Source organism: Physcomitrium patens, chromosome 9 (genome assembly GCF_059467195.1).
Source record: "Physcomitrium patens ecotype Gransden chromosome 9, ASM5946719v1, whole genome shotgun sequence".
Classification (NCBI taxonomy): Eukaryota; Viridiplantae; Streptophyta; class Bryopsida; order Funariales; family Funariaceae; genus Physcomitrium; species Physcomitrium patens.
In genome coordinates, this window is record NC_143418.1 from 4216620 (window position 1) to 4240047 (window position 23428).

A 23428-nucleotide genomic window follows, 5' to 3' on the forward strand; every position below is an offset into this window, starting at 1 on the left:
TGTATATCTGAAAAAAAGTATATAAACCTATGCATTTGTACATAGTTACAACAAAAGAATACGTGTGTAAAAAAAAAAAAAAAAAAAAAAAAAGATTTTGATGTTTTTAAGATATTTTTATGATGGATTGTAAAATGTTACACCTAATTAATATTATACTCGTACTAAGTATCTTGTATATAAAGTTAATCCAGTAGAAGAAGAAAATGAATAGCAAAACCTTCATCAAAAATTTTCTTTTCCAAACTACTTTTGTGACTTTGATCAACTAGTAGTTTCTTAGATTTTCAAACCTTTTCAAACCAATTCGAGGTTTTCTTGGAAGAAGTCATACTTGCTTTGATTGCTTTAATCATTAGCTCATTCCAAACCATTTGTGGGAACTCGATCAAAGATCGCCACATTGTGTTCGTCACCTTTCAATTTCACAATTAAATGTTATTGACGATTGTGTACACATCATTTGTTTTACCGTGTCTACTTGAGTTGATGACCTATTCCGAACCATTTGACAGCACTTAATCATGAGTCGCCACACTCTGTTCTTCACCTTTCTGTTTAAGGATGAGTTGCTGAAGGCCATCCAAATGTTATATGTTTCACCAACGCATGCTGCATTCCATCCAGAGCTTCGAACACCACGTGACTTTTGAGGTGAAATAGCACAACCTCGTCCGTTAACATAAGAAAAAAGCAGCCCTCAATATCAGTATGATGATCATTACAACTTATTCCAGCGTATGATTACTTAAAAATTAGCCTGTGATCTTCGAGGCAAATCTCATGGCATCTTATCAGCACTAGCACTTGAGGCTTTAAGAACTTTAAGAATGACTTCTTTCCAGGGTGCCGTTGTATCTCAATCTTGAGCTATATTTTATGGCGGCTCGTGATGAGTATTGCAGAAAGTTGGTCATATACAAAGTTTTTATCTGCAATATTCTAGTATTTCATCAATTTTTAGTATCTTTGTTTCAGTGTAGCTTGAAATAAGAACCTGGGTTCTTATCAGGGCTCTCAACAGCGGCTCTCTTGGCAATGACCCACCCAATCGCCTGCATGGCAGGCACTTTCTGACCAGCATTGACGGCATGAAATCCACACAATGCAAAGCATGTTGGGTGCACCCTGCAGCGGGACGAGGCACTTGCCGCGTGCCCATGCAGGATGGAGTATTCGCAACTCGCACATACTAGATATTGAACCTAGCTTGGTTTATTGTTGAACAAGTAACACATCGTCCAGGCATTCATGTAATGTATATAACATGGTCTACTGGTCCTGTATCAATGTATCAATTCCAGTCAGGCGTTTCAATGACCAACCAACATCCTTCATCACAAACATCAGATGCAAGGAATACGAGCGAGAACTTCCCTTCTTTTTCATATACCTTACTTTAACCATTACCTCGTTCTGCTGAAAATTTAACATCAAGAAAGTGCGATGTCGACCGTCTACAATTATCCAGCTCGTTGAAATAACTGTTCTGCCTATTCCCAAAGGTGTTTTGTTTCAGAGCTATACAACAGAGCAGTATACACGCAGATAACGGGTGTGATCAACAACTTCATTTCAAAAATCCACATTTATATCTTAAGGAGAAGTTATACTTTTCACTAGTAAATCACGAGTTACTAAACTCCCACTAAAAGGATAACTTCTCTATTGAGATTACGTGAGGTAATACTCCCACTTCGGTAGAGAAGTGGAGTTCTAGCCAAGTTGTGGGATAAGGAGTGCGCACAGTTTCTTGAACATTTCTGGAGCTAATGGTTTCGTGAATATATGTGCGACGTTGTCATTCCTGGAAATATAATTGATTTGTAGAACGCCGTTTTTGATTTGTTCTCTGATCATGTGGTACTTGATATTGACGTGCTTAGTGCGAGAGTGAAATTCGGGACTAAGGGCAAGTCTAATAGTATTTTGAGAGTCAGAGTTTAGTACCGTAGCTTTTTCTTGAAGATACTCAAGATCAGCTAATATTCTTCAACACCAGATGATTTCTTTTGTGGCCATTTAACAAGCAACATACTCGGAGTATGTGGTACTATTGACGAGACAAGCTTGCTTTTTAAAACCCTAGCTAATAGGACCACCATTCAGAAACAAAATGTATCCACTGCAAGATTTACGGTCGTCGAGATCTGCTGCGTAATCAGCATCGGCAAATGCGGTAAGTAGAGTTGGGGAAGTGGTGCCACCATTAACAAGCAGCATTGTTGACTGAATAAGAGATGTCGAGACGAGTGCCATTAGAGGCAAATTGAAGGCTACCAGTGGTGTTGATGACGGGAAAAGTGTCGATGATGGGAAAAGTGTCGATGATGTCTGTGTCAGAAGAATCTGTAAGACGTAAGGTTGAGTTAGAATCAACAGGAGTAGAAATCAAAGAAAAATAGAAGAATCCATACTCACAAAGAATTTTTTCTAAGTAGGCACTCTGGTGAAGAAAAATTAATCATGAAGAGCAATCCCTTTTGATCTGTAAGCCGACGTATATATCTGGGTCATTAACTTGAGTTTTGAAAACATTGTTCATAGTATTTAGAATTCAATCGATTCGTCCTGCATCTTGGCAGCAACACAATCCATCATCGACAAACATGACGACGATGAGTTGGTTGTTTGTTTCAAAATGATATACACATGAGTCGGCTGTATTTTTCTTAAGCTTGTGGGTAGCCAAGAATTCATTGATTCTATCATGCCATGCCCTGCTGGCCTGCCTTAAACCATACACAACTTTCTTGAAACGATTGACTTTATGAAGAAAACGAGTCTTCAATACCAAGAGCCTGTTTCATAAAAATTTCTTGATCAAGTTTGCCATGTAGAAATGTTGTCTTGATATCAAGTTGTCAGATTAGCATGTCTTCTCAGCCAGGTACAGCAAGAACAAGACGGATTGAGTTATATTTAACAGTAGGAGAGTAAGTCTATGTGAAATCCACTCCATACTATTGTGAACAGCCTTTAGCGACTAATCAGGCCTTGAAACGATCAACGGTGCCATCGACTTTGGTTTTAATAGCATAGACCCACTTACAGTTAACTGCCTTTCTTCCAAAAGGTAGATCCGCAAGTTCCGAAGTATCATTTTCAAGAAGCGATTTAAACTCAGCTTGCATTGCGTTCTGCCAGTGTATTAAATTGGATGAGCGTAGAGCTTCATGATAAGATTTTTGGGATTACAGAAGTAGAAACAGAATGTTTTGTTGAGTTTTATGAAGAGGTTGAAGATGGTAGAGTCATGACGGAGTTCGCAGATGTGTAATGTTAATCCTTAGTTGAGTATCCAAACTGTGAAAGTGGTCGTTGTTGTCGTTGTGTATTGAGAGGACTAGGATACGAATGAACAATACGGTTTCTTTGATTGTGCTAGCACATGAAGCTAATGATTGTTCTTGATCAATTGGATTTGAAGCAAGATCAACAACATGAGGGATAGCATCTTTTGCAAGGGATAATCTACTCCCACTGCTCGCGTTATCAAGATGAATAGGTAAGTCTTCCATGTTTTTCAATGGATAACAAATTCTTTTGATTAAATGTGATAAATTAGTTGAATGAGAAACTGATTCTGATAAGGTCGTATTGACGGGATGATCAGATTCATGAAGCTGATTATGCTCTGATTTCGAAAAAGGAACCTCGATAGAAGCCACAATGGAAGATGAAATTTCTGAAGATGATATTTCTTGTGTATAGTTGTGTTCATCGAACAATACATCCCTGCTTATAACAACTCGTTGACACTGTAAATCCCAGATTCGGTATCCTTTAGAAGCGTCAAAATAGCCAAGAAAAATTCCGCTTCGGCTCTTAGGGTCTAACTTCTTGCGCAAATGGTGAGGTACATGGATGTAGACCTTACAACCGAACAGCCTCATGTGAGCGAGTGATGGCTTTGTTCCAGTGTATGCCTCAAACGGTGTCAAATGTGGAATAAGACGTGAACAAGCGCGGTTTAAGGAAAAGATGACATTGTCAACAGCTTCAGCCCAAAACGCTGGGTTGAGTTTTGCATAGTAAATCATACTTTGAACTGCCTCCATGATAGTTCTGTTATCACATTCAGAGATAGCGTTCTGTTTTGGGGTATAAGGGACAGTAAATTCATCTTTGATTCCGTCTACGTGAAGAAAGTCTGTAAATCTTCGACTGCAAAACTCACTCACATTGTTAGTTCTTAAAGTGAGTATTTTATCGCTTGTGTCTCAAAGGACCACCTTGCATACTCTTTGAAAGCATGCTAGAGCTTTTGATTTCTTAGAAATTCAAAATACAAACCTGTAGAGTGTATGATCGTCTTGAAACATTATGTAGCAGAGAGAGCCACCATGAGACAGTATGCTCGTCGGACCACAGTTGTCACTGTGAAACAATATACCTGGTTGCGTAGCTCTAAGTCTATTAACATTCTTAAGAAATGATGTACGATGAGATTTTCCATATGCGCAGCCTGAGCATAGCGTATGAAGTTCTGTCGTTTTGAGCCTTAGTCCTTGTACCAAGCCATTAGCGTCCATTTTGCGTGTCATGTCATGATGCAAATGACCAAGCTGAAGATGCCTAGTCTGAAGGTCTTGGAGCTCTTCTGAAGAAAGCACATTGCCAAATGATGCTGAGTAGAAGGCTATTGCGGAAGGTAGTAAAACGGTGAAATCAAGAAGATAAGATCTGTGAAGCATTCTACCCGTCATGATGAGGTTATTATCTTAAAGAAGCTCGCAAGTATCGTCTTTACAAAATGTAAATATTATGATTTAGAGCAACTTTGGTGAGGTTGAATAAGTTCCTCCCGAATCTAGGAATGTACAGAACCTGTTTTAGCAAATGAACAGTACAATGAGGAAGTTGTACGAGTATCTTGATGTCTCTTGTACTTGTGACGTAAGAGCGATGTATCGTAGGAGTTTCGATGGGCCATGTTGCATCGGTTGGCAAAGGCTTATAATTAACAAACTAGTGAATCTGGTCTGTCACATGATCTGTAGCTCCACTATTAGGGATCCAGCCTTCAGAATAATTTCTAGTTGCTACGGCATTGTAAGCATGTGGTGTATCGGAATATAAAAAATCCGAAGAAGATGAATCTTGATCGTATGGATTAACAAGATCTTGATACTCATCATGATTATCAATAGTTGAAAATGTAAAATGATGCTCCATATCGGGGTATAAACGTTGTTGATAAAAATTTGGTTGAACTGAGTCCAAAGACTCAGCAAAAGAAGCCTGAGTACTAAATCCAGTTTGTGAAATAGAAGGTCGATTGAAATTTTCTTGAAAAATGTGTGGACACTCTTGCCACCAATGCCTAGGAATACCACAATTGTTACATCTCGTTCTACGTTTTAGATCTGCTATTTCAACACTTCTGTTTGTTTGTGAACGAGTCAATTGATTGCGATCTGAAAATGATGAAGGTTGCCTCAGAAGAGATCCAGAAGCTCTAGAAGATGGAAACCAATTAGGATATTGCATAGCAGAAGGAGAGAATGAGTTATTATATGTACCATGAAAAGGCATAGTGGTAGAGTAGCCACACGGGTAGAGGCTCGTACTGGTCTGTGAAATTCTGTGAATTCCAGAAGTAGGAAACTGTGGACGATTAACGTAAAATGCTTTAGAATGAGAAGCAGCATCTTCATGTAAGCGATTCATAATCTTCTTCTCCTCCGCTTAAGATTAGCAAGAATACAATCCGTTTTATGAGTGCTCTTCCATGTAGTAATGAATGCATCGAATCCCGTAGGTAAGTTAGTTGTGAGCTTCGATATCATGAAAGCTTCAGAGAAAGATGTATAACCTAACTCTTGAAGTTCATTCATAGTGAGTTCAAGTTTTGCAATGAAATCAGACATGGATTGTCCTTGTTCTAATTGAGCATTGAAGAACTGACACTTCAGTTCATGAATGTTCTCACTAGTTTTGTGTTCATGTTCCTCCAGAAGCCTATCCCAAACTTCCTGTGCAGTTAAGCAACTAGTTAAAGGAGCAAGGAATTTTCTCTCAATTGAAGAAATAAGGAGCGTGTATGCATTATAGTCTCTCCCCTCCATTGTTCATCTGAGTCGTTTTTATCAGTACAGTCAATGTGTGGAATAAAGCCTTTGGCACGGAAGAGGTTTCTGAGTTGCCATTTCCAAAGATGGAATTCAGAACCGTTAAAACGTTGTATGCCTATTAAGTCCTTTTCGATGGACATAGTGATCAATGTAAGAAAGACTAGATGAGGAGAAGAAAAAAATTCTTATAAAAACAGAAAACGTAAGAAGAAAGTGAAATTGAAATCAAGAAAACAAGAAATCAAGAACTTCAAGAAACTGCTGTGAAAGTAGTAAACAGAAGATGCTAGCTTATCTAATTGAGCAATACAACTATGTACAGAATACTGCGATGAATAATACTTTTGATATGCAACCATGTAATCAGCAATCTAATCAGTCATGTGCAGGTTTGAAGCCTAGAGCCCATAACCTTTTGTTTCGGAGCTATACAACAAAGCACTATACACGTAGATAACAGGTGTGAACAACTTTAATTCAAAAATCCACACGTATATCTTTAGGAGAAGTTATACTTTTCACTAGTAAATCACGCGTTACTAGAGGATGCACGACACGGTTCGAAAGCCGAAGTGAAACAACCCAAAGGTCAAAACTGCTAGAACAATAAATGCTAGTTTTAATCAGGGAGAAAAAAGTTCTAACTCGGGCCATGGGTTGTAATTGATAATACCATGAAAGTCTACATAAACAACCAGGTGGCCATAAACATTTATACTATCAGATTATTAAACGAGGTAACTAAGAGTAAGCCTTTGAGAATTACTTGAAAAGATTCCAGAAATTTCGAAATCGTTTGATCTCCTGCAGTCTGCAGCCATGTTACTTTTCGACGATGTGTAATTTCGTTCAGGTCAGTATCGTTCAGAGAACTGATGAACAATGTTAGATCAGATGCTATTAGATCTGAGGGGAGATGCTGCTGGACCCCGGTTGGTGAAGAGCGTTCAACCTATTCGAAGAGACCCTCTGAGCCGGGAGATCATACTCATTGTCGTCATCAGATTCCTCTATGACCTCCGCGACTTCGACAGTTTGTGCAGTGCCATCAACTCGACCTTCTCGAACATTAAATAACTCAAATAAATTCCTCTGAAAATCCTCGAGATTGATAGGATCCACTGAAATCAATGAACGGTTACTTTGTTAATGAAATTTCTCATGGATAAGGTGTTCTAACGATGCATGATTCAGAACATGAAAGACTGAAAAATAGAGAACACATGCATGTTCAAATGGATTTCAAAACACGAACGGACGAACATTCCTTGTACTACGTTACATCACCACGTCTCGATTCGCCTTAACAAGAAGGAAAACCAGCTGCATACAGGACACTTTCAGAGTAACTATCTAAAATCCAAATTAGTGCGCTATATCTCTAGCGTGACATACAGTAGCTCCTAAAACCCACTTTGAAATCAAATTCAGTAGTACCTTGATCTTGATTTCGGATAGGACGATTTTCTGGATAAATGACATCATCAACATATCCAGGAATCAGTGGAAATAGATGTAACTGTACTAAAGGCTCATCCAATGCATCCTCGATTGGACGAATCTCTGGATTATTGGCAACGTTCAATGCTACCACGTTCGCGTCCGCACCATGCTCCATCTATTGTGAGCAAATGTGTCTGAGATACCTATACAAACTGCTTGATAAAGATTCAGATATCATGTACAGTTGGTTAAGCCTAATCATGGATGATTAAACCGTTAAGAAAACCTGATCGCTCGCGTATCATTCTTGTACTCTTCTGAAAACTCTTTTCTAGGTATTTACTTCTAATTTACAAGGTTGTACTTACAAGATTGTCGCTTTGAAATTTAATCTCATCAAAGAGCACCCACTTAGAGAACTTCCTTAGGGACCTAACTTCTTTTAAGAGCAGAAAGAGTTAATAGTACAAAGAATTTTCAAACATTAAAGAGAGTTCATACAATTCTCCAACCAACCTTTGAAAACTGAAAGAAATTGGTGAAATGCCTAAATTGCATTGTATGACATCAAACAGTTGCTCGATACCAACAAACCCCAGACATTACTCTTTTGAGCCTAAAAAACGCACAGCTTCTTGTCTTCAACTATCAAGTATTAACTGTTTTTTGCGTTCATGGATAACTTTTTGTCAACTAGATGATGAGAGGCCGCTCAGAAAAAACGTCTGTTAACTACAGCAAGGGCAGTCGGCGTGTCTACCGACAAGGCCGATTCGAATTACCTCAAATGCAGTAGCACAGGTTGAGAAAGAAGAGTGAAGCAACCGAGGATGAGCACGGACTGCTTTCGCGTGACGTCTCATCGACTTTTGAAATGCAGCGTACGCAGACGACGACGAAGCGGAAGCCCAAGTAGGTATTGGAACGATTAAATGCACTTCTCTGAGCTCTAGCACTTCGCACCCTAAACAACGAACTCTTCTCACTCAATTGCCTCTCCAACACTGCCAACCCTCTAAACCTTTCAAATCTGTCTTCTTCTAAAAGTAATCTCCTCGATCCCTTGTCTACCTTCGCCGTTAGCGGGGCTACAGACACATTTAACCATTCCATAACTCTTGATGAAACTTTTCACGGCCTACGTCTTCTTTTATTCTCGTAATAGCTCTTGAACTTCCTTTTTACCCAGCGTTCCTTGGGTCTCGCACCAGTCATACGTAAATGAGCCCAAAATGAAAAGGACCAAGTCCCGGGTTAGACAACTTGCGCGTTCCTCTCTTCCTGCTGAAGGATAGAAGGTAAGTAGTGTTATAGTTCTTCTGAATCTGTCGTCTGTGTATCAGCAACACAAATCTAGATTTCTCAGAAACACCGAAAGAAGTAATAGTTGATTTGCACTAGTATACCTGTTGCCGACCACTGTGTGTCATTCAAGCTATTTATGGTTCAAAGCTTATCAGAGGAGAAGAAACATCTCACTTAAAGTGGCACGACCAGAATTTGTTCTCGACACATGGCTCACTACCCTTCAAGGTTGAAAAAGCAAAGTATGAGAATTGAAACGTGAGAAAATTCTTCACGAATGAAGCAATCATGTCTGATTATTTCCCACAGCCTATAATAAGCAAGGTACACCTTTTACCCAAGTTTTCTGAATATAGAAAGTTTAAAGCAGTATTACAATATGATCTAAAATTAATGTGAATTTATTTATACATAAATAATCATATAGGTACTATTTAAAATGATTTTACATGATACAATGTTCATGTTTCTTTTGATGATAAATTAACCATATAACAATTCTTTCAATAAGCATAAAAATTTGACTTCTAGTAAAACTGAACAGTTCGAGATTTAAAAACGAGTATGAGTTTGAAAAACTAATCAAGTGCTTTTACGTCAAAAAAAAATGATATTGATGCTTTCTGACTAAATAATAATTTCTACCAGTGATCCATCCCTATAGTGAAATATTTCTAAAAAATGACAATTCAGATTAGAGAACCATGATCAGAACTTGGAAGTTACCAGGTGTGACGTACTGTTCGCATCACAAGAACGTCATCAATGAGTCATGGTTGAATTTTAGTTACCTGAATCAAAGAATTATTTATATTTTCTATTCTGGTTTATCACTTAAATTTGCCTTAGAAATAATATCTGATTTGGAATTCAATGATTATGCAGCTCTCTAGGAAACAAAGCATGTCTGTTAAACATGAATATCCGTTTTACCTTTTCAGGATCCTCTATCTTGACGCGTCTTCGCTACAGATTATGCAAATTCTGCGTAGTCTAAGGAACACCGCCCCATAGAATAAACCGCAAGCCTGACAGAAACCATACGTCGCCATTGATAAGATTTTGTGATCAGTGATGTTTTTATCAAAGGTCGCTTAATAGTTGTGCATGCTAGTAGGATAAAAACTAACAATAAATAACTCTTCTTGCTTACAACAATAAAATCTCTTCTAGAAACCTGGAATGCCTTGTTCAGAGTACTCATAAAATGCCAGTAAAGAATTCAATGTATTTTCTGGTGTCGTGCAATTAACTATTTACACATGCTGACGTTTGATGCCATGTAGAGATGCCACAGCGGCAATTTCATGTTTCTTTCCTTCAGGAATCAAGACCGGATTCATCAGAACATGGCATCAAACTTCAGTATGTGCAATTAATTAACCGCAAACAACAAGTCTTTACACTAGTATAGAAACGACATGTGCATTTGCTGCATCAACAATTTAGTTCCATCATGGGGGGGTGCAGGTGGTGGACTATATCTTTGGCATCAATTGAATCTATTTTAGTAATTACCAGGTTAAAAAAAATCTTAGTCGCACTCATCATTGCCTCATTCAAACGGATGTTATACCAGACTAATCCATAGGAACGATGTATAACTGTCCATGCAAGCAACATGCCAATACTAAGCGTCACTAATCAGTCCAGGTTGTGCATGGCATACCTGGATACATAGATTAGGTGATGTCGCGTGCATGAGTAAAATGGAATGCTCGCATAGTCAAGAAGCACCTCAGGCTCAACTTCATCAATCTGAAGTGAAGGAAGGTCGAACTGCTCACATGAGCTAGGTCCTTCGATTGAACGAGGAGTGCACACTTCATGCGGCCCTTGTAGTTTCTGCCTTCGGCGCTGCAATCACAAGACTTACCAACCCGTCTAACGGCATCACACCAACTGCGTGTGCCCCAGGTCCACAAACAACCCCGAAGGAATCGAAGGGTCTCCATGGTGCGACACTACTGCGAACGAGTGCGCTCAACACCGACCAGTTACCACAGCTGGTTGCCGAGGTCCTATGTTCAACATCCGTCCCGAAGTTGCCATACTAGCAGTCTCCTACTTCATCTCGAGCTTGCACTCAACCTGTAACCGGCCTCATCTGGACAACGTTTTCTTTGTTCGAAACACATATTGGATGTGTATGACAAGACTCATCCGTGTCGGAACAAGACAAACTCGCCGAGTGTCTCGGCAATGTGTTGAGCTGGCCTAAAATTAACCCTTGACGTCACAAGGAAGAGAACGACACCGCAGCTTTACTTGTACTTCAAAATCACGTTGCAATTGTTTGGTGGTCATTAATGGTTAGACATGCATCTGGAATATTTTAATTACGGAATGATTCCTTTGTTCAGCGGTCCAGTGACGAGGGAGCTAAAGGCCGTAGCATTTAGGTACATGTCAGAGGCCAGCTCTATCCGGCACGCTCCTTATTATGAGGTGGGGTTCGTAACTTTCAAGGGTATCTCTTTGCTTTGCCGCTTCTTTCTCCTCTTGCTTTCCTCGTTTCCGTCCAGGTTCCCGGCAACGAGTAAGCGTAGAGCAACGACTACCGATGTTTAAAGCTGCACGAGATTATGTTCCTCCGTTGAGAGCCTCTCAGTTTTAAAAGCTGGTCATGTGCCCGGGAAGCAGAATTTTTTGAGAATTGAAAACACTGTATCATGAACTGTGTCCCTGCACCCGGGGAGATTCAGCGCGGATTCTTGCGAGGAGGGGTTCGGTTATGTACTAATTGTGAAACCGCCGTTGCAGTGTGAACTACAACACAGCTTCAGTCTCATCATGCAAAGTTAGCAGGCGTTGTTTCGACGCCTGCTAGTCATCTGAGTACGTAGTATGAACAAATTGACAGCGAGCGAGCTGGAAAGTACTAGTTTCAATGAGACGGAGGTCACTGGAAAACACGTGTAGGTCAGGGAAGGAATGACTAGTTCCAACGCCAAGTCCGTGAGATCGTTGTCACACAAATAGATGTTAGATTTAATGTTTTTTGAGGCTTCGTCGTGGAATAGTTCCTTTAGGAGCAACATGGAGCTTCACTGCGCATATTTTAGTGGCAAGGGTTAGTCTCCATCGAAGGTCATATTGCATTCATCTAACCAATTCTGTATCGGTAGAGAATCTGCACAGCTATGTACAATACCTGCCATGCACAATTCGTCATGAACTACAAAGGATATTCTGTAATTCATGACGAAATTGTCAAAGTGGAGATTGACTATTTTTCGAGTTTTGTGTTAATAGCTGTCAAGTTCACATATTGACCAAGAGATAAGGAATTACAAAAGAAGCAAGATACTATACTAGAAAAAAGATTAGATAAACAATTGGACAAAAGACAATCCTTGAATTGCTTCAAAATTTGTCTAGATAAGATTACAGTTTCTTGCATATTGATCCCTTATTTATACTTTGGGACTTAAATTCTTTTTTTAAATAAAAAAATAATAGAAGAGATTCTAAGAATTATAGAATCTCTTTGAAGTATAAAAAATTTCTATTAAAAAATTCTAAGGAATCAGAGAAAATTATGGAAGTTTCTTAGAAGTTTTTAGACAATTATAAAATAATAAAATAAAATAAAACTAAAATATTTTTAATATTTTTAAAAATCAATAAAAAAATAAGATAAATATCTACAAGATTTGATAAGATTTAAGAAGATTATTTTTAGAAATTTAAATTATCTAATAAAATTTATTAATTTTAAAAACCATGATCTTTGTAAAATAGATAGAATGCCAAAATGAGTATTAAATTGATGCCTTAGATTTTTGCTCATATATTAGAAGAACACACAAATTATAAATCTTTTTTTTAGTGCCATAGTGATATTAGTAAATATTCCAAACAAAGTTGCGCCATTACATATTAGCACAATTACACAATAGTAGAATATTTTACAAAATTGCAGTGGTAAAATATACTTCAATATCTACTAGTAGCACGGCAAAAAATATATATAAATTTAGTGCTTTAAAAAAAGTCTTAGGCACATAAAAAGCCATTAGAAGGACTTTGAGGCTCTCTCTCTTAATTGGATGATTAATTGTTTGAGTAGTAGCACTTTGCATGTCAATAGTTTTACCAAGTCACATAGTCACTCCAAATACATACCTTAACTATAGATTGTTTTATATAAAGAATAAGAGAGTTAATAGTTCTATTGAGGTTGGTAGTAACTTGGTGCCATTGTGTCTCTATAAATTGTCCAATACTAGTTCAAAAACAAGATATGGCTCTTTGGATGCATTAATCAACTATTGTGCCAAATTTCTCTTATTTATTGATAAGTTTTTGGCTATTATAACCTTTTGGCAAACTTTTTTATAAATAAACTATAAATTATTAGATGAACATATAATCATAAATTTATTATATTTGTGATTATTAAAAATATTAGATAATTATTTTTATTTTTTTTACTAAAACCAAAATATCTTTGAATGAGGTCATGATATACTTAAGCAATTCAAAAGTACATAGAATTTAAGAATATATATAATAACTTATTAAAGTAAAAAAAAACTATCTTTGGATTTAAAATTATTATTATTAAAAACCTTAAGATTTTTTTTATTTGTTCTAATTTTTTTTTATTATTTTAGCTAAAATCTGATATTGATATTATATTAAAATTTAATTTTATTAAATTTTTTTAAAAATATTTAGATATTGATTTTAGATTAAAAAAATAACTTGTAAAAAAATCTAATATTTTTTGGAAGTTATAAAAATATATAATCAAATTATTAAATCAAGATAATTTTATAATATATTTGAAAAAAAAATTATTTAAAATTTTTATACTTATATAATATTCTAAGTTTGTATAACTTATTTATTTATATATATATATATATATATATATATATATATATATATATTATTTTATATTATTTCTTTTAAATAAATGATATTATTCTTTATTAACATCAATTATATTCGAAATTTCTTTATTATAAATTTAATAGTTAGTTTTGATATATATAAAAATAATAAAGTTTGTAATTTTCTTTATAATGTGAAAGAAGTGAACTAAGTGCAAAATCAAATATACCTATATCTATGAAGAATGTTTTTTTTGGAACTACATATTTAATTATAGATATTGACACTAAAATATCTTTTAGTATCTTAAAATTTATCTTGACCTTTTTATATCATATTAATTTATTTTTTTATTTTTTAAAATCATGTTAATAAGGTTGTCACTTTAAAACAATGATTAATAAAGTAATCATGAAAAAAATGAAGAAATCTTGAAATTTTAAAAATATTTTAAATACTATAAATTAATAAAGATTTATTCAATCTAATACTAGCTTGAAATTTCTTAAGATCCATATTTATTTTAGTTAATTTTATCAATAAATTAAACATATTTTTAAAAATAATAATTTGAGTTTTTTATGTAATCTTAATCCTTGTAGTTTTTTGAATACCAAATGCATGTAGAACTTGTAAATTTCTTCATTCTTAGAATACTTCAAAAGGTTATTTAAATCAATGTTCACAAGGTTGTCTACATATTCTTTGAGAATATTATTTATCATGTATAAAGTTATTGAAGAATAAAAGAATACTACTATTCAAAGTGTCTACACGTTGTTTAAAGTTGTCTTCTATTGGTTTTCTTCTTTGTTTCTAACTTGGTTCTAAATAGATCTGAAGTTGATTTCTAAAAAGATATTTGTTTGCTTTAATTTATCTAACAATCCTAAAATTAATAGTGATAGATACAAATTTTTAATTTTTTAATTTTTTCTGCCCTTAGATAATTGATAAACAACTATAATAAATTATTATATTTTTTCTTGAAATTTTATTTTATATGTTTACACTAGTAACTTTAAATAAAAAATAAAAATTCATTCATATTTTTATGAGTATATGTTTTTTTTATAATTCTATTAATTCTAATAGTACTAAGTTGGTCCAAATCAAAGTGAGGCTCCTATTTATCATTCAATTGTACAATCATATTTTTAATTTTTTAATAATATTTATTAGTATTTTTCTCTCAAATACATCTATTCTTATTCTTAGATACACACAAGAGTACATATATATACACACAAACAGTGTTACGAATAAGAATGATTTGTTTAAAATACTAGAAGTGGTTGAAGATTGTTTGTAATGCTCATGAAACCCAAGAGGCTTTGAAGCAGACTGGTACAGTAATGACACCGGATCTAGGACTTCCAGCTCAATGTACTCGCATCTGTCACAGTGGGAGCATATGATGCAAGTTTAGAGGACACGTAGTTTCGATCCCATGATCATTAAGAAACTGCATGGGAGTGGGTGAAGTCGTGTCGCCTCATGAAGAACCGCTAGCTCGCTGCACGATTTCTCAGCCTATGACCTCGAACCCTTATATTCTCATGTATGTATGTATATATATATATATATATATAGCACTGCCAGGATTTATGGGCACGTAAATTAAACGTGTGCCCCGGGCCAACCTTCTTTGAATAGAGGTAGGGCCAAAGTATCTTCTAATCATGCGAACAACTTTCAAGAGCTGCTGTTCACGCGGGACCTCCAACTCCGTGCGAATACGTTGTCCGTTGATTGGAAGAAAAGCTGCTCACATGTCGAAGAAAAGTGCTGAAACGTTGGAGAGCAACTAGAAAATGAACAACAGATGGTGTGCTCACACGAGAGATGCCGGAGACGAAAGGCCATCCGAGATAAGTGTGAATCTTCCCACGCGGTTTCGAAGCATCTTTACAGGGTGTCTTTTGAAATGAAAATGGGCAGAACAAGACAGGTGAGCCAGATATCCGCAACGATGATTATCAATCAGTACTGCAGAACCTATTGTAGAAATTGCTCCCCAAACTACGACAAAGGTAAGTTGTACAACTTGGCATATATCAAACTGGGTTTCCTACCTCGTTCAGTTGTGTGAGTTGTGTTCCTGTGGCGGTTTTTTTCCTCAGGGAAGGGAAATCTGGGTGCTCATTTTTTTGTGATACCAAACTTCGCCTTTCTCCCTTCCGGTTGAAGTTGTACGGTTGTCCCAGTCATTTGACCACGATGTCAACCTTGAGCGACTCTCTGATTGAGGTTACCAGATTTCGCAACTCTTTTGGCTTAGATGGCAAGCATACAACACAGGAAGTTCAACTTTGTAGAACAATTCTGTATCTGCAGTTCCTTCGATCATGTTGTCAACCATGTGAATCCTTGTCATATTCGACGTCAGAATCTAATACCATGTATATGCAGTTCCTTTGGTAATATTCTCAAGCGTGAGCATCCACATCACATTCTGATTCAGATACTAGCACCATCTAAGTTCAGTAGTTGCAGAGAGCAGCCGCGAGTTCTCAAGGACTAGTTTCCAGCGATTCGAGAACGAGGACAAGTAGACTCCTTTGTTGAAGTGGAACATAAATGACTTCGCAGAAGGCAGTGTACATCATCTTGATGAGTGGGAGAGGAATAGAATAACGGCCTTGGTCCAAATCAGAGGTGACCTTTACCAAGAACAGCCTGCCGTTGATAAGATAAAGGTGCCCACAAGTTGATTACTCATTCCAGTCGCATAGTGCTTACAAACTGGATTCGAGTCCTGTTGTTAGCCGTCAGGAGATCACTTCGAATCCCTTAACTGGCGTCCTCTGCTTATGTAGGGGTGTGCTTTACTGCAGCAGACGATCTCGCATTTTAGACCTTGATGTTGGATAGCTTTGTTGCTGTCCATATGATACAGTGGGAGTCACACGTTGCGGCTTAACATCAACCACGGGAGTACATGAGAGCACCTCACAGGCGTGGCTTCTAAACTATCGAGATGACTGCGGTCTTGTATCTCATGCAGGCTTCAACTTAAAACCCGATGTGAGGGACTGAGGTTTGAAGCCTGATGTACTTCCTAGTATCTTAATATTTTTTATTTTCCATTTTGATAAAATATAAATATAGAATTTTATAATCAAAATAAAAATGCAATCTTTCTATGTATATATATATATATATATATATATATATTTATCTTTTCAATCGTTTTATAGATTTACCATGCATTAACGAATTCAACTTAACTGTTTATTTCTGACTGGTTATCAGTGGGGGGGGGATACTAATCAACTATTTAATTAATAAAGTTTTGAAATGGTGCGAGGTAGCATGAGAATATTCTAGATTCCTCGCATCTACCTCTTTCCCTCACTGAGCATTTGAGTGGCTTAGTGGTTCTTTTGATATTCAAAACAATTCAAGGATTATTACCGCATTCGAACATCACTGAACTTTGTGAAGGCATTCTAAGTTGTTATATGTTCAAAAGTAAACCGTGTGAACAGGTTGTACTGGACGTCTTTCTTTTGCCACAGTTAAAGGAAAGCAGATTGCATTGAACCTATCATCTCCTCAACTTCAGTTTTAACATCATTAAATGTTCCAAAGTCGGGATTCAACTTACGAGCACTTGTCCACGAGACTCCTACATTATCGGGCAGTCTTTTATTGCACTCATCAGATTATGCACCTGGGAGAGATGGAATTATCTCAGTGGTTTAACTTCCCTACTTGGAAGCCAATTGAAGCACAACACGTTTCGAACCTGGCTACCGGGGGAGGACATCATGTTTATCCCCTAAAGAATGGAGATCCTTACCAAATTCAACGAATTGATGTCCAGGCCTATCATTTGAGGGCTGTACCGGTATTCGTTTTGTATTACCGAAACAAACGCTTCAGTTGAAGTCGACGTAGGCCTTTCCACGTAATCCACAGGTTACTGCATCGTACCCTCTTTGCTAATGAGCGAGGCCGGCAACAGTTGTTAAGGGTTTGAATTCGTGTGAGTGGAAGAGTGGATCGATCTCTTGATACCCTGAAGTAGTGCATACCAGTGGTTGTAGAAAGGGTGGGTTTGAGTGAACCTCCTGCACCAGGTTTACAGACTATCCGCGTCTATTCCTCAAATACTTCTAGGTCATTGCCACTTCTTCAAAACGTTCTCACAACCAGTTCGATCAGACGTGCTTGAACCTCTCGTCATAGGCTTGCAGTGCATAAAACCAATTAGAGCACGCTTCTTCGCCGGCAACGCGCATGCCAATCCGAGCCAAGCATCGCTCGCCTGAGCTTCCTGCGGTGAGTCCTTTTGGCGCTCAAGTGTGTTGTCAGGCGCATCGTCGTATTTGATTATTGATTAACTGGCGGTTCATGCTTGTGTGTTTGGTCCTGACTGCTCAGCTTCTCAATCCAAGGAGTTACGGCAGCACAGTATGTGAACGACACAGTTTTCATTGTGACCCCTTTGCTCATTACAATCCATCTAGGTTTTAGTCGGTCGGCGTCTACGTAATAGGACGGTGCCCGGAAAATCAAAGTGGGTACTTAGAGTGTTATCTGTGGATCCTGAGAAGTGTGTGAGCACTTCATGCTGCAAGGGATGTGTCGGTGAGGGTTAATGAAGTTCATGGGGTCTTGCAGACAGTGATAAAGATGGACCGCTACATGAGGAAGGACCTGATCGAAATGCTGGATGCTGGTTTGAGCCTGCCTGCTGCATTTCAGAAATCTAACCAGCTGGTGGCGCAGTTGACAGACTATCAATTTTTCGATTATCCCCTCTTTGTCTAGCCGCAACAACCTGCAGGTAGATTCAGCTAACTGGGCTAGTAAAGCCACCACCCTTGCAAGTTGATCAGGGACTGCGAACTTTTCAATCTGCCAAGCACCAATAACATAGAAGTAGCTAAATGATTGATTCTTCATGCTTGATGAATGAAAGCAGTGCAGCTTCGAAGGAAGCGAAAGTTTTGATTGTTAAATGCAGACTTCATGAATGGTTTTCCTGCTCAATTTTATACCAACGCTGGACACTGACCACATCTGGACATCTGGCGAAATAAAACATTATTAAAGTAGATTAGGAGACAGCTCTTTATAGTAAATGACCTCTTAGAATAAAGCCCTAACTTTGAGACAACAGTATTATCATTTGCACGGTGGTTCTCACTTCAGCTATACCCGCCTGACAATTCTACTACTGTAATGTATGGGATAGCACGATCGAAGAGTGATTTATGTCATTGATAATAGTCACAGACAGTACTCGCAAGAGTGCTGAACTTAAATCAATCAAACTTCGACGTCAGACTTATGCAGCATGTTTGTCTGTTCAGAGGCAATGCAGGTGCCTCCTCCTAGAGACCATGATGAAGCAGCTTGGGGTGTGAGAACTCTGGCTGATCAGAGGGATTTCGTGTTTTATAAATTCGGAAAGCGACTAAAGATTTGGTCGGACACAGCTTGTGGCCCCTCCACTGATGATGCAGATTCCCTTGACGTGAACTTAACCCCTCAACGAAAACGGAGGTGCAGAAGCGCTGCCCCCACAACCAACCCCAGTGCTTCCGAATGACCGTCTCGCACCTGAGAATGAAATGGAAACAGGCCTCGGACCTTGCAGTGGTGATTGAGCTTCACCTTCTTCAATCACCACCTGAATTCATATAAGTTCTCAATCATCGCAGCCTAATGGGCTGCAACTTAGTCATTACTGAGAAACATTGTGGTTGGATAAGTATTCTCTGTAGCAACAGCAAACACAAAAATAATAATAATATATAAAAACCAAAAAAATAAAAAATAAAATAAAATGTAAAAGTAGTTTGTGGGAGTGTGTGTATCTATTGGAATCGCGATGTAAGCAACCACAACTTCTTTTGGGGTGTCGCTTTAGCAATGCCCTATATGTATATGTTCTATTGAAAATGTCTGAGTACCATTTACTAGTATAGCTAAGTTCAGTACGGCGTATATGGAGGAGAATCAGTGTGGTGAAGGACTTTTCCGTAGGGAGAACTTGCCCAGCTTGTTGAAACTTGACTTAATTGCTTTGTAACAGTAGTAAATTTGTATATGTTACGTGCATTCCAGTGTTGTGGGTGGAAGCGTGGTACAAGTATATCGATTGTCTTGTGAATGTCTGTTTTCTTAAGTTATCGTTGCACACACAAATCTACTGGAAAATGTATCAAGTACTGTTTGGGATAGTTGTGTGTCTGGATTTCGACCAGGTTTTATTTTGATTCATAGCTTGTTCTCTTTTTCAAATACATTTCTGTATTATCTATTCTTTTGAACTCCTGCTGAACTATGATGCAGTGTTTTGCAGTCCTGATTGATTGTCTACTTTGTTCACATTGCATTTGATATTTTTAATACTAATATTCTACAAGAAAAAAGTATTTTCTTGATGCTAATGTATGCAAACATCTTGGTGTATTAATATTAAATACATACACAAACAATGTAAATTTAACTAGTCTTAAAGGAGTTGGATGAGTTTGTCTACCTTAAAAACACTTATCAATGTAGAAATTTTTTAGAATTTATTGTAAGACAAATATCAAAAAAAATTAATATGATTGTGAAGCTAAATTATTAAAAGAATCCATATTATTTCAATAATTATTTTCAACTTTTAAGGTTTTCTATAAAAAATTAAATAACATCTTACAAGAATTTAATACAAAAATTGTATTTTTAAATAATGTGGTTTTAATTTTTTTAAATAATATCAATTTTAATATGCTCAATTTAAATATCACTATAAATTTTAATATTTGTTTATGGATGATGTTTTAATATTATACTATCAATTTTAATATGCTAAATTTAAATAATTATGATTTTTTTAATTATAAAAAATATTTATTCAAAAAATTTAAATTTTGTGTTGATTTTATTAATGCATGAATTTTATTATAATTATATAGTATCACAGAGATGTATAATTATTTAGATTTAAAATTTTAGTTAGAAAAAAAATATAGATAAATATGATAATATTTCATGGACAAGTTTTTTAGAAGCTTCACAAATATGGATTTGACTTTAAACATATTTGTAGTTGATTGTTAGATTGAAAACTTAGTCCAAAAATTGGTCACATGTTGTACTTTTTAGTAACTTGTATTATAAGTTGGCCATGTGGTGCACATGTAAGAAACTTATCTTGCAGATTAGATATATATCTTATAAGTTGAACACATGTCGGAGGTCCTATAGAATGTCGCCAAATTGCTCTTAATTAGATAGTATATATAGAAGTAAGAGTAAAGTCTTCTTCACTCTTATCAATACCTTTCTTATTAATAATATTCTTTCAAGAATCTCTAGTCTTCTTGTCTTTGATAATAGTCATTTTAGTCTTAATATTATACCATCTTTGAATGATTATTTATGTTTTTTCAATGGCACAAGATGTCAAGGATATGAATCTTAATAAAAGACATCTTCAATACACTCTTGTTTCACTTAAAAATACTAAAAAATCACTCAAAGAAGATAATATATTGAACTACAATGGCTATTACTAAAGGCAAGAAGATTAAAAAATCTTGAAACAAGACTAAAGACTACAAAGGCATTGATAAGAATGAAGAAGGCTTTATTCTTATTTCTATATATATTATCTAACTAAGAGCTATATGGTGATATTTCATAAGACCTCCAATACATGTTGACTTTACAAGATATATATCATAACTTGCGAGGTAAGTTTATTATATGTACAGCACATAGTTTGCTTGTTCCGCAAGCTATCAACATATGTAGCATGTGATTAACTTATTGACCAAGTTTTTAATCTATCAATCAACTATAAACACGTTATCATATTGTGGTTTAGCTATCATATAAAAATAATGTACATATATATTTAGTATATAATGTAGTGAGAGCTACCTTTATTAGACATTAGTGACTCTTAAAATCTTATTTTGTTTCTTTTATTTGGTGTTTAGAATACATACTATATAAAATTTGTTAAAAAAAAAATTAAAGAAGGATTTTTATATAAAAGAGAATATTTAAATCAACCATAAGGATAAATAGAAATAGATGATAAAAATCTCCATTTATGTTGGCCAAAATTCATATCTAATAGGCTTCAAGGAGGCTGCTTGAGGCCTTATTAGAAATTAGGATTATTGTTTCAAGAAAATTTGAATTTAAAAGGCTAGAGTAAAAAATTTGAGATTTTTGGCTATATTTTTGGTGTAAATTTTGTATGATTTAGAATTTAGATAAAAGAGACACTCAAAAGGCACTCAAAGTTAAAGTGTTGATTTTGTATCTACTATCACTCTTTTAGAAATAATACACACGTACAAGAAGCAATAAAAGATTAGCAATTAAGATTAGAAAGAGTATTTTTTTGGCTAAATTTTTTGAAAATATTGATTAATAAGTTCTAAGTTAAGATGAAGAAGATATAGAAAGTTCAAGATAGTACTTGCAATCTAAAGGCGGTAAGTAACCTAATTTACTAATGGTTATATTTTGAGCTATATTTCAGATAATTTGATAAGATATTAGCTAAAAATTTCTAAAAATATGTATTATTATGTTATTAAATTTTATATATAATTTTTTTGGTATTTGGATTTTTTATTTTTGAGATGTAAAGAGAATAGTATTCTAATGCTTGTAAATTAGGATTTAGAGTACTTGATAGAATTTCTAAGATACCAAATGATCTGTAGTAGATTTATAGCTTAATTTTTTTATAGTAAAGCTTAAGTATAAATAAAATATTTTCAAGAAATTTGAGCAAATTTAAATATTTGAATCAAGAGATATGATATTTCTAAAATTCAACGAGAGAAAAAAAAAATCTTTATGGAAGAAAAATATTTTGAAAGGATTTTGCTATAATTTGGATATTTTATGTAAAGTAAAAGAGATTTTAGGAGCCAATACTTTATATATATGTGAAAGATGGAGATATAGAGCTATGGAAAAATTATGATATAAAGGTGGATTTTTGTAGGAAGATTATGAATTTTTTTTGGATATATAAGAAATCTAACTTATTGGCAAATAGTTAATTATGATTTAATATAGCAAAGGATGTTAGGACATTTTTAGATGCTTTAGGAAGCCTTATATACAAAAAATATTAAATATAAAAGAATATTTATTAATAAAATATCTTTTGATATTATTATATTTATTTATCTTTTATAATAAGAATATATCACTTATTAAAACTTGGCTAATATATTAAAGCAAAACTCTCTACAACTAAATATTCAATGTATTCTCAAATAGAAAATCCCTCTATACAACAATGTATAAAGTCAAAAAGATTTCTATAAGGCTTCTAAAAAGCTTCTTTAGAAGATATTATAAAATTAATTTATTTTTATATATTTTTATTTAATCATATAGATAATTATTGGAATAAATATATATATATATATATATATATATATATATAGATATAATATTATATTTCCTTCTAGAGATGAATTCTACAAAAAGTAGTCATTATTTTTCATGGATCTTATTTTTCTTCATCTTGGTTTAGATAGATGTCGTCAATGAAAAGCCTCAACCTTCTTTATTGCATTTGTAAGGTTTTTTGTTGGCTCCCATGTGTATTCATTAATATCATATCTGCATGAATGAATAAGATATTTTAAACTATTTTAGTGTCGCCTTGAATCTAAGACTTCTTCTACCTCAATTTTTTTATTATTATCTACTTCTATAAGAAGAGGTAGCATTTTTCTTCTTTCCAAAATGTTCACTATCTTATATGGCTCAAG

At 35.3% G+C, this 23428-nt stretch overlaps 1 protein-coding gene and 3 long non-coding RNA genes across 12 annotated transcripts; 3 read left to right on the forward strand and 1 right to left on the reverse strand.

Annotated features, from left to right (window-relative positions):
• Positions 1-1594: 1594 nt before the first annotated feature.
• LOC149988342 (uncharacterized) lies at positions 1595-3814 on the forward strand. Its single transcript, XR_016504689.1, has 3 exons — positions 1595-2179; positions 3431-3508; positions 3617-3814. It is a non-coding gene; the product is annotated as an uncharacterized LOC149988342 (long non-coding RNA).
• A 2719-nt stretch (positions 3815-6533) lies between these two features.
• Positions 6534-11070, reverse strand: LOC112286338 (uncharacterized). Of its 7 annotated transcripts, none has more exons than XM_090252974.1 (6): positions 10495-11061; positions 9759-9853; positions 8927-9046; positions 8303-8801; positions 7515-7695; positions 6534-7198 (listed from the first exon to the last, which is right to left on the reverse strand). In XM_090252974.1, exons 4-6 carry the CDS (start codon positions 8381-8383, stop codon positions 6978-6980), a joined length of 483 nt encoding a protein of 160 aa, XP_090109100.1. In that variant the 5' UTR covers positions 8384-8801; positions 8927-9046; positions 9759-9853; positions 10495-11061; the 3' UTR covers positions 6534-6977. The 7 variants fall into 7 exon arrangements, 6 of the variants coding, with proteins under 6 accessions (XP_090109100.1, XP_090109098.1, XP_090109099.1 ...); XM_090252972.1 differs by having other exon boundaries at positions 8303-8804; XM_090252973.1 differs by lacking the exon at positions 8927-9046.
• A 4330-nt stretch (positions 11071-15400) lies between these two features.
• On the forward strand, positions 15401-16817 carry LOC112286855 (uncharacterized). Its single transcript, XR_016504690.1, has 2 exons — positions 15401-15700; positions 16080-16817. It is a non-coding gene; the product is annotated as an uncharacterized LOC112286855 (long non-coding RNA).
• On the forward strand, positions 15715-19742 carry LOC149988343 (uncharacterized). 3 transcript variants are annotated; one of them, XR_016504693.1, is made up of 4 exons: positions 15762-16366; positions 16567-17954; positions 18297-18462; positions 18992-19742. It is a non-coding gene; the product is annotated as an uncharacterized LOC149988343 (long non-coding RNA). The 3 variants fall into 3 exon arrangements; XR_016504692.1 differs by having other exon boundaries at positions 15715-17954; XR_016504691.1 differs by lacking the exon at positions 15762-16366 and having other exon boundaries at positions 16820-17954; positions 18301-18462.
• Positions 19743-23428: the final 3686 nt, after the last annotated feature.

Bases quoted from the DNA above. Each gene is read 5' to 3' on its own strand.
- LOC112286338 (XM_090252973.1), bottom strand. From the start codon at position 8,383: ATGAGACGTCACGCGAAAGCAGTCCGTGCTCATCCTCGGTTGCTTCAC. The intron at 7,696-8,302 runs GTAATTCGAATC...TGCTCACAATAG, and splicing joins CCTGTGCTACTGCATTTGAG to ATGGAGCATGGTGCGGACGC. The intron at 7,199-7,514 runs GTACTACTGAAT...CATTGATTTCAG, and splicing joins TATCCGAAATCAAGATCAAG to TGGATCCTATCAATCTCGAG.